The 11,818-nt window shown below is 39.7% G+C and overlaps 1 protein-coding gene across 1 annotated transcript in view; it reads left to right on the forward strand.

Annotated features, from left to right (window-relative positions):
• Positions 1-5,821, forward strand: part of LRRC2 (leucine rich repeat containing 2) — a 759,557-nt gene extending 753,736 nt beyond the window's left edge. Inside the window, exon 9 of the mRNA XM_069745466.1 lies at positions 5,219-5,821. Within this exon, the coding sequence (XP_069601567.1) occupies positions 5,219-5,268 (50 nt within the window). The 3' untranslated portion in view covers positions 5,269-5,821. The remainder of the gene's footprint in view (positions 1-5,218) is intronic.
• Positions 5,822-11,818: the final 5,997 nt, after the last annotated feature.

The following is an 11,818-nucleotide window of genomic DNA, read 5'->3' on the forward strand; positions in this document are numbered from 1 at the left end:
CGGACAAATGTAAATTTTGTGACTGGCAGAACGGAAGGTGTAATCTTCAAACTTTTATAGATAAAAACTACGGGAATGCCTGTCACAAATGAGAATATGATGAAGAAGTAGAATAGGAAGAATAATAATAGTTGAATAAAATGAATATGTAGAATAGGAAGAATAATAATGGTTGAATAAAATGAATATGAAGAATGTAATAAAAAAAAATAGGTAGAAGATGAAGAAGAAGATGAATAAGGTGAAGAAGTTGATGTCAAAGATGCTGATGATGATGAAGATGAAAGTGTGGGAAAAGTAAAAAAAAAAAAAAGGGAAGGGCGTGGAATAGTGAAACATCAATATCTGACAAAATAAAAAAAAAATTACATAGTCAATATCTTTGTCACTACGAACGTCTTTAAAAAAGAAAAAAAATAAGGCTATTCTATTTGATTGGGCTAAACCTCTATGACTTTAATGTCTCCGCCACCTCCCCAAATACATCCTGCATTATTCTTTGTTGTTTTCCTTCATGTAGAATGAACCTACAAGGAAAGAAAGGGTTTATTTTAATTCCAATATTTTGGTCCCATTGACTTGCATTGGGATCGGGTATCGGTATCGGCGATATCCGATATTTTTTGAATATCGGCCGATCCAATCCGATACCGATACTTTCCGATATCGGAAGGTATCGCTCAACACTACCCATGACCTAGCATGCAAACCCAGTTTGCATTGTGATCCAAAATCCTTTGGCTATCTTCTGATTTCAAATGCCTTGCACAGAGTCAAAGCTCTGCCCTATTTGTCTGTAGGTTCTTTGTTCTTTTGTTTACAGGCCTCAATCCATTTTTGATAAACAGTAGAATGGTGTGCTTTACCAAAAACCTGTACCTTGGTTTCATCTGTCCACAAATTACTTTTCCAGAAGTATTTCGGCTTGCTCACGTACATTTTGGCAGTGCGCTAACACTGAAGCTCCATGAGCCTGCAGGAATGCTTGAATTTCTTTCAAACTTGATTGGGGCTGCTAATCCACCATCCAGACTATCCTGCATTGCAACCTTTAATTAATTTTTTTCTGCTGTCCACGTCGAGGGATATTAGCTACAGTGCCATGGGTTGTAAACTTTGTGATTATGCTGCGCACCATGAACAAAGGAACATTAAGATCTCCGGAGATGGACTTGGGATTGTTGATATTGCTCACCAATTTTGGTTCCCAAGTCCTCAGACAGTTCTCTTCTTTTTATGTTCTCCTTAGTGTGGCACACTCAGACAAACAATGCAAAGGTTGAGTCAACTTTTTATCTGGTTTAAGGTGGGATTTTTATATTCCCCACACCTGTTACTTGCTACAGATGAGTTTGGGTTTTTTTTGTGAAATTATGTCCAATTTGCTTTTTTTTCTTTTTTTTTACGATTTTCCAATACACACAAAGGAAATAAACATGTGTATAACAAAATATGTGTAATTGCAATAATTCCCCCCCTCAAAAAAAAGCCCTTCATCATTTTCTGTCAATGATAATTCATTAATTAAGGATCTTTGCTGTATATCAAGTATATAGTAGTTTTACAATTAGTGTTAACCAAAGTAAAAAAAATTCTTTTTGTAATGCTTTTAAAATATTTCAATTTAGGCACAGCTACATTTAAAACTTACAACTGACAATGGCGAAATCTGAGATTTTAAAGCAAAAAAGTTAATGGCTCCTTTGCATCACCTATTATAAAAGGAGAACTCATGGCGCCAATATTCTGTTCCAGAGCATCAAGCTAGATAAGAGTATCTTTAGTAGCACAATTTCCTCCAGGAAGATCTATTGCTTAGAACAGGGATAAATGTTTACCCTTATATAGTACAAAACACACAAATGTCTTCTATTATATAAATAACTACAGTATATAGAAGACTGCACAATAGTATTTGTATAACACAGAGAAATTGATGTTTAAACTGTCCAATACTTTATGTACTGTAACAGGTTTTACTGAACAAGCAGTTAGGACAATTATAAAAATGGAAGCAATTTCAATACTCCAAAATTCAGTACACTACAGGTCAGCTAACAAATAGAGAATTGCAGATTTAAGGAGTATATTTAAAAAATATACAAATTATACAGAATACCAGTCAAACGATTGGACACATCTGTTAATGCAATGGTTTCCTGTACTGCCCCAACACGTCCGACTATCAACCACAGTCGGATCCTTCAGACGGAACCTGAAAACTCATCTCTTCAGGAAAGCCTACAGCCTGCACTGACACCGCTGCTGCCTCATCACTATCGAAGCTACCGCCTCACCAACACCGGAGCTACCGCCTCACCAACACCGGAGCTACCGCCTCACCAACACCGGAGCTCCTGCAACCCTCAACCTACTGTCTCCTTCCCCATAATCCTGTAGAATGTAAGCCCGCAAGGGCAGGGTTCTCGCCCCTCTGTATCAGTCCGTCATTGTTAGTTTGTTTACTGTATGTGATATTTGTAACTTGTATGTAACCCCTTATCATGTACAGCACCATGGAATCAATGGTGCTATATAAATAAATAATAATAATAATAATACTTGAAAAGTGCACATTATAAATTCAGACTTAAGAGAAAAAAACACAAAATAACACATATGGAAACAAAAAGAAACGTGTAACACCAACCAGAATGTGTTACGTACCTGCATGGCTTCCCATCCCCCACCATGCATGGACACCGACTTACTCACCACCCCTGGCCATGCTGTAAGATCCTTGTTCTCTGCTTGCTTTGCATGCTTCCTAGTAGCATGCTTAGGGCACACGCAATGGAACTTTCTGGTTCTTAAAGAGACAGTGCGTGCATTCCTAATGTGTCCTCAGCCAATTGCTGGGAGGCACTTAGTACTTAAGGCACCTCTACCTGTTGGGAGGTACCTGAGCAATATTCTTTTTTAGTGTTGGTGCAACTACTAAGTTTCCAGTTCCTGTCCTGTCCTAGAGGATCTGAGATTTAATCCATGTTCTATTCAGGATTGCTATATCAGAATTGCTAACAATACATCTTATTATCTGTGACAGTCAAGAGTCTCTTCCTTGGACGTTTTTCAATCTTTGGTAGAGAAAGAGTTGATGGCATTAGATGCTGAAATGAAAAAATCTGATTTTCACAATAATTTGACTATTGATTAGCGCAATGCCATTAAAGAACTTCAACTCTAATATTGTAGTGCGACAATCTGATAAAGGTGGTTGTACTGTAATATTGGACATTGCATTATATACTAATCTAGTGAAGACCATTTTGGACAATTCATCCACATATATGATTCTGCTGGTGATCCGACTTCATCATTTAAATTGACATTATCTACCATTGTAAGTAAGGGTGTGGAATTAAGTATTTTCAATACTAAAGTGAGCAAGTGCCTCTTACCTGATCATCCAATCATTCCAGTCTTTCATGGACTTCCCAAAGTCCATAAAAATTTGTTTCCTCCACCCCTCTGTCTGATTATTTCCAGTATTGGATCACTTAATGAAAATTTAAGTTCATGAATTGATGATCATTTAAGTCCACTTATCTCTAGAATTCCTGGATATTTCAAGGATGCATCTTCTGTTTTGCAAAGTTTTGAGCTTGGGAAGAAAATTATCAGTTTTTTACATGTGATGTGGTTCATCTTTATTCTTCTATCCCTCGTCATCTAGCTGTTCGAGCGATTTCCTATTATTTAGAATGATTCAGTTATTATTCTGACCGAGTCAAGCAATTTATGATTGGATCACTTACGTATTTATTGAAACATATTTTTTTAATGTTTAATTCAGAATTTTTCTTACAGATCCTCAGCGATCCTATGGGGTCCAAATTTTCCCCTTTAGCTATATTGTACATGACTTGGTGGGAGGAGCAATATTTTCTGATGCTAACTTATTTTGTAATTATTTTTTCTGTAAATATGTGGATAATTTATTTTTTCACAAATTAAGTCATATCGAAGAAATTTTAATGCTATCATAAAGTACAATATGTCATGAGAAAATATTCTCAGAATCACCGGGATCCGTTCAAGTGTTCCAGAGTTATGACCACATAAAGTGACAGTGGTCAGAATTGTAAAAATTGGCCGTCATTTAGGTGAAAACAGGCTTCGTCTCAAAGGGGATAAAATACTCTTTTACTCTGATGACAGCTTTATACCCCCTTGAGATTCAAGCACTGTCATTAGGTAGGTTCTTGGAATGGTTTCCAGTGAAAAAGTATGAAACATCAAGAGTTCATTTATGGAATCATCAACCTTCAGAAAAGGTTTATTACCATCAGGTGTGTTTTGAAGAAGTAGTGTTGATACATAGTCCCATATAACAGTGATACAAGGACCACTCATCTAAATAAATAGAAAAGACAAGAAGAATTGCTAAAACCTTGAAGGTATACTCAAGCATATTTATAAAGAAAAAAACATCAATAACTGAGGATACTGCTTTCATGAGAACAAATCCATGAAGGGTACACTAATGACGTCTTCTGCTGAGAAGGAAAAGTTTATTAGAATTATGTGCCACAACAGTCCTCCTAAATGATGCACAGACACCAATAAGCAAACACATCTCAACATTAACTGCCAAGAGGATATTACAAGACTCAGAAATGAATGGTCAAATTGGCATTGAGAAAATGCCAAGAAGTTGTAAAGCTATCATCAGAGTAAAATGGGGGTGTTTTGAGGAATCTAACATTTTAACATATATTCTGGTTTGTTTCACATCTGCTTATTTACTCCTTACTTCTATTAGTATCACTGCATGCTTTAGCTGCCTTCAGTGTGAATTTACAATGTACAAATTCCAATAAGAACATGGAAAATCATTGCATGTACAGGTGTGCCCAAACTTTTGATTGATAGTTATAACATAAATACCTATACTGAAAGAAAGTATTAATGATGTATAAAACATAAACTAAAAAATTACATAAACATAGCTTATGCTAACTTTGCTAATATTACAAGGATATGTTCATGTATAGTATAAACATAGAGAGCAAAATAATGTGGTATGAAAGGAACATATGATGATTTTTGGAATACTTCCTTGTTTGTTTCTTTAAATACATAATTGTATTTTCAAATGCACAGTCACTTTAACAACGTACTATTCTTGAATATTTGAAACTTTGATAAACTATAAAATTCCTTTATTCTTTTGATGACAATACAGTAAATATTGTTATTTTAATTTTTTTTTCAGATTCTGCACCGAGTTATACCACAAAAGTGTCACTTAATTTACAGATTTAGGAGAAAAAAGTCAAAATCCATTGAAAAAGTATATGTTGGCTTTCTTTAAGATTATCTTTAAAGGTTATTTTCTGTTGTAATTATAATGTTGTTAATATTAATAAAATAATTCTGTAGATTTTTTATTAAAAAACATTAGATGTGTCCTTTTAATATTCTAAGAACAGATGCAGATGCTTTAAAAACATGTCTAATCACGCTCATAAATAGTGGGTGTAACTACGCCCCGTGTGCTGGTTTGCATTGTGGAGCTTTCTGCTATTTCATGCACTTTTGTGGTCTGCAAAACTGACCAGAATAGTGCATTAGTCTGTGTGAAAAATTGCATATATGCTCCTGCACATACGTTAATATTGGCCAGTGTGCTGTCAATGTGCTGTTTGCCGTGCAAAAAAAAATCTGCACATTTAATATTGAAATATGGAAAAATATTATTAGTTATATTTTCATTAAAGGTTGCAAATTGTGTGTCTGGAGATGCCTGTGATTTTTAAAGCATTACAATAAAATAAAAAAATGTAAATTAAATTAAAATAATATTAAAAATGTAAAATGAGTTCTTCCCATGGTTTCAATATTTCTAAATGTTATTAAAGGGGAGTTCGGGGAGTTTTCCTCTTCAGAAGCTGAAGTATAATCCTTGCTATACTTGTATTTGGCAAACAACTCTCCCTAAAACTGCATACACCTGTTTGCTCAGCAGTAGAGATGAGCGAACCTTTCAAGGTTCAGTTTGGTTCGTCAAAAGTCCAGATGTAAGCTGAATATGTTTGCCAAATAGTTAATCGAACATATGCAAACTCCATTCAATTCAATGGGAGGCAAAACCAAATGCATAGACAACACCTTAAGGGGTGGTAAAATGCTTGCCAAACAGCACAAATTAGAGACCGACATAAGGAAAAGTGGCATCAATTGACCTAGAGTACAACTAGTATGATTATGCAGCATGGATGCATAGGACAGGGCTTGGACCAGAATTTCTATCTAAAACATTGATACATTCTTTGATAGCCCTGACAAATTCATGTAACACACATGAAGGAGACTCAATTTGGAGTCCAAATATTTCCAAAAATTAGGGGAAGACAACAGGAAAAGTGGCATCAATTGACCCACAGTAGTGGGTGAGGGACCTGTATAAGCCTGCTTTGCACATAGCCCTGATACCTCATGCAACATCTCAAACTGCTTTTTTGCTCAGCCACACTCAGGTGGCTCAAATAGCTTGGTAGACTAGAAATGTTGGAAAAATGTAAAGATGAACACAGGTAGTTGACTGATCAAATCACCCACAGTAGAAATTTTAGAAAGGCACAGTAGTAGTCAGTCATGGGCCATGCATGAGGTATCAGGGTCTGGGTCAGGATTTATAGTTTTTAATTTAAGTTTAAAATAAGACGAACTGGGTGAGGGACCGCTGAGTGCCTGCTTTGCTTGGATCCCTGATAACTCATGCAGCAGCTCAGTTTTTTTGCTCTGCCATACTCAGGTGGCACAAATATCAGCTTTGTGCAAGTGTGTTGTAAACTGCTGCTATTGTGCTCAATGCACGAGTACAACATTCTAAATAATATTTTTTCATTATATAAATATGAAACAGCCTGCTGTATCCCACCTTATCATTTAATACTGTAGTGATATGACACTGTCTGCAGACCTAGCGCCCATTAAAAAAAAAATCAGTTGTTATGTTACACAGCCCGTTGTATCACAATTTGTCATTTTGTTGGGTTGAAATTAAGCTGTCTGCACACCTCACACACATAATCAAAAAATTGTTTCTGTTGCTAAATGTTACACAGTAGGGGATATCTCACATTCAAATATTTTGTATTTTGTAACATCTACTGTGTTATAGAGGCCTGATCCAGAGGCCACAAAAAATGAATGTGTTCTTAACATCATACAGTAGCAGACATCTGACTTTCAAATTGTTTGTAGCATATCTTCTTTCTCATACAGGCTTCATCCACACTCAAACTATTTTTTCTTCTGTGACTAACGCAATACAGCACGCCATGTTTCAACTTGGAATTTACTGCCGCTGTTTGCAAAGGTGATGCATAGTTTAAAATCTAATTTTTGTTGCTAATACTGTGCTTCTACCACACTATCTGAGCAACATGCCTGGGAAAAAGCGAGGCCTTGGTGGAAGGGGAATTAGGCTTGGTGCTCAAGGTGTAAGTGAGGTAGGTGGTAAGGTTAGTGAAAGCACTAGTGAACCAACAACATTACGTTCTGTGCAAAGACAACTGACAACTTCTGTTACTGGATGGGCTACTCCACTAACTTTCTTTGGCAGATGCACAGCAGTACGCCTTGTTGATGAGGACCAAAAAGAGCATATGCTCGAGTGGATGGTAAGCGCAACTTCAAGTGGCCTCTCCTCCTCTTCCTCCACCTCAACATCACACCCAGTACAGTCCACAGGGGTGGCACCCAAATTCCCCTTGCTTGCCCCCGCTTCCCAACTCTCCAAAAGTACAGTTGACTGTATGGAACCACAAATGGGTGAGTTTGAAGAGCTGTTCACATATTCCATGCCATGGTCATCAGAAGTGCACTGAAAAGCTTCACAGAGACTAGAAGAGGAAATCTGCACCGATGTCCAACATTTTTTAGCTTGGATTGGGGCAGGACAAAGTAGGGTCTGAGCAACATCCTGACCGTCATCATCAGACAACCCCAGGGGGAAGTGATCCTGATGAGACTCAGATATCTGAGGCTCACACGGACTGTACTGTGCTGTCAGGGCAGGAAGAGAAGGGCGACTCCAAAGGCGAGGAATGTGATAACACAGAGGATGATGATGTGTTAGATCCCAGTTGATGTGAACATACAGGCACACAGCTTAGTAGGTCATCTGAGGAGGAAGATTAGGAGATTACGTTGCACTATACGTTGCAGACACGTAGTGATGCAGTCACAACGAGCAATGCATCCTCAACAAAACTGTGGCTGTGACCAGCAGTGTATGCAGGTCTGCTGCTTGTAGGGTTGGCAAGGGTTGTCTAGTCCGGGCCTTTTTTGACACTGCAAAGGATGAGCCAACTCACATAATCTGCCAACTATGCAAAAAAAAACTTAGTTTAGGTAAAAAGTGCACTAATTTGACTACTGCATGTATGAACCTTCATATTCACAATCAACATGCATTACTGTTGAAACCCAACTGCGCACAAATGCAGACCAGAGGACCTCAAAAACCATCAACCGCCCAATCAATCGCATCTGCTGCTTCTTCCTCCTCCTCATTAACCATGCCAACTATTGAGACACAGGTGTTTAACCACAGAACCTTGGGTTCTTTACTTGCTCCAGTCACACTGAATGAGAGCCCACCATCAGCTGTAACAGATGATGTCATGCCTGCTGTTTTAGACCCATCTCAGGTACGAGCACACCACAACTTTCTCAATCCACTGTAACATCTCTGCCTGCACCTCTCTCATAGTACAGCAGTTTGTCCGGTTCACCATACTCTGCCCTCTCTCAGCACTGCAGCCAGCCCACAGATCTGCAGTTGTGGTCACATAAAAGATTGTTTCCTCCTAAGCATGACAAAGCTAAGAGATTGAACTTCACCATCTCCAATTCGTTGGCCACGGAAATGCTGCTTTTCCACATGGAAGATACAGAGGGTATCTGAAAGCTGATGGCCAATGCAGTCCCCCAGTACCAATTACCCAGTCGCCATTACTATTCTAAGAAAGCTGTGCCTGTGCTACACCAGCATGTCGCAGACAACTTCACCTGTTCCTTGACTAAGCCTATGCCTGCCAGGGTACATTTCACCACAGACACCTGGATGAGGAAGCATGGCCAAAGCATTACATCTCCCTTACTGGGCATTGGGTGACTCTGGTGGCTGTGGAGGCAGGCACTGCTCCACAAGTCTTGGAATCCCCAAGGCTTGAAGGACAAGCCTGTACTTTTAACACTTCCTCCACTGCTTCTGCCTCCTCCTCTATCTCCTCCTGCACCCTCAACCACTGCCTTAACGAGACATGCGTTTTAACAGTGCAGAACAAATCTACACCACCTCCATACTGTGTAGCCACAGTAAGCCACACTGCAATCAGGCAGTATTTAAATTGATATGCCTTGGAGATCGCAGTTATACAGCTGAAGAGTTGTGGACAGCTCTCCAGGCTGAGTTTGATCAATGGCTGTCTCCTCTGAACCTGCATTCAATAATGCTGCATACCTGGTGGCGGCCTTACGGCGAGGCAAGCTCACACACTTCCTCAACCTGGTGGTACCACGTTTTCTCTGCCATAATCCTGGCCTGGGTGAGCTGCTCCAGAAATCACATAAGCTGTGTGCTCATTTCCACTGTTCGCACCCCTCAGGTCAACGACTTGCATTGATACAGAGGTCTTTGTCCATGCCAGTTAACAGGTTGATATGCGATGTGCCGACACAGTGGAATTCCACTCTACACAAGTTGCAGCATCTGTGGCAGCAGCAACGAGCCCTGACGCAGTATGTCATGTCATATAGCCTGGGCCAATGCAGTACAGACGTGGCACATATCACGTTTTTGGAGTGGGCACAAATTAAGGACCTCTGCACCCTTCTGCACAGTTTTTAAATGGCTACTAAGATGGTTAGCGCTGATGACGCTGCCATCAGCATCACTATTCCGGTCATCTATATGCTGGAGTAGACTTTGAAAAGCCTGGTGGTCCCAGAAGAAGTGGGGGAGGCAGAGGAGGATGCGAAAGGGATAACATTGTCTCCAAGTTCCAGACTTTCATCACATTGGCGGGTGCTGAGGGAGGGTGGATTACAGGAATCAAGGGGGCTGATGATAACAAACTTATTGAAGGTGCAAGATCAGAGGAACAAATGGTGGAGGAAGAGGTGATGGGTGAGCAACTGTCAGATGAAGAGGATAATCCTCCCCTCTATGTTCTTCGTGGTTGGTGGGAGGGGATGGAAGAAACAAGCATCATTGTTACCCAGCCACCAACACAGCATGAGCTTGGACCTCATGGTAGAGCCCGACATATGAGTGCCTTCTTAGTGCACTATCTGCAACATGATCCTTGTATAGCTATGATTAAGAATACTGCCACTCTGTTAGATCCATATTATAAAACCCCATATTGCCAGATGCTTCCTGCCCTGGAAATTGGCCCTCGAATGCTGGAGTATTTAAACATGCTTTAACACAACCTTAAGAGAGTTTTCCCCCAAGACAGCAATGAAGCACAGTTCGCATCACAGCTCTAAACTTCCAACCTCAGGCATGTCAATTCATCAACGCTAAAACATTAGCTGCAGCAGCAGTGGTGTAAGTGGAAGAAGCAATTTCTGAGTCCTTTTGACACTTTCTTTTAGACCAGCTCATGCACCAGAACAACAGAGTCCAAGTCTTACACATGAAGAGGATGGTGCAGGAGTATCTAGAACTGAATATGAATTCCAAAATGGATGAGTGGCTTGATCTTGCCTCACAAGTCTTGGAGGGTTTATCATGCCTAGCAGTCAGCGTTCTCTCAGAATGTGTCTTCAGTGCTGCTGGTGGCATACTGATGGATAAGGGCTGTTCGTTGAAGGTGTAGACCGCCTAACTTTCATCAAATGTGGCTGCTGCTGCTGATGTTATCACAAATTTGTGGAAATAAGAACAGTCATGTTTGGTCTACATCTGCTGGGTTAGCTGTACTGGAAGACATGTTGGTCCTTATTATACTATTTCTACTCTCGTGAAATTTATGCCACTTCTGTGGTGTAAGTCCCTCATTTGTTTAAATGTGAACAATTCTGGTTGGGTGTCCATCTGCTGGAATGGGCATAGTGGAAGACTTGTCGGTGTCTATTATACTATTTCTACTGTGGTGAAATTGATGCCACTTTGGTATTGCCTTCCAATAATTTTTGGAAATGCAAACAATCCTGGTTGGGTGTCCATCTGCTGGAATGGGCATAGTGGAAAGCTTGTCGGTCCCTATTATACTATTTCTACTGTGGTAAAATTGATGCCACTTTGGTATTGTCTTCCAATAATGTTTGGAAATGTGAACACTCCTGGTTGGGTGTCCATCTGCTGGATTTGGTGTAGTGGAAGACCTGTCAGTCCCTATTATACTATTTCTACTGTGTTGCATGTGGTATCAGGGCTCCCATCAAAGGAGGCCTACACCGATCCCTCACCTACCTTGTCTTCCTGTGATGTTCAATTCAAAGCTGTAAATGCTGTCTCAGACCCAGATACCTCATGCCTGGCTGATTGCTGCAGTGTCTTGCTACAGTTTGTACTGTGGGTGAATTGAGGCCACTTTCCTGTTGTCTGTCCCTTATTTGATGTATTTTGGCAGCAGTTGGGGCTGTTAAAAGGTGTTGGATACGCGTTTGTTTTTGCCTCCCATTGAAATAAATGGCGTTCGGTTATGTTCAGCGAATATTCGACCAATTATTTGGCGAATATTGCAAATTCGGCGATTGTAATCAGAACTGAATATTGAAATATTCAATCCTCTCTATCCAGAAGCAACAGATCCAGTTAAGAAAGTTCTTGGAATCCCGACGACAGATCACT

The sequence above is a fragment of the Ranitomeya imitator genome, chromosome 1, assembly GCF_032444005.1.
Source record: "Ranitomeya imitator isolate aRanImi1 chromosome 1, aRanImi1.pri, whole genome shotgun sequence".
NCBI classification, from domain to species: domain Eukaryota; kingdom Metazoa; phylum Chordata; class Amphibia; order Anura; family Dendrobatidae; genus Ranitomeya; species Ranitomeya imitator.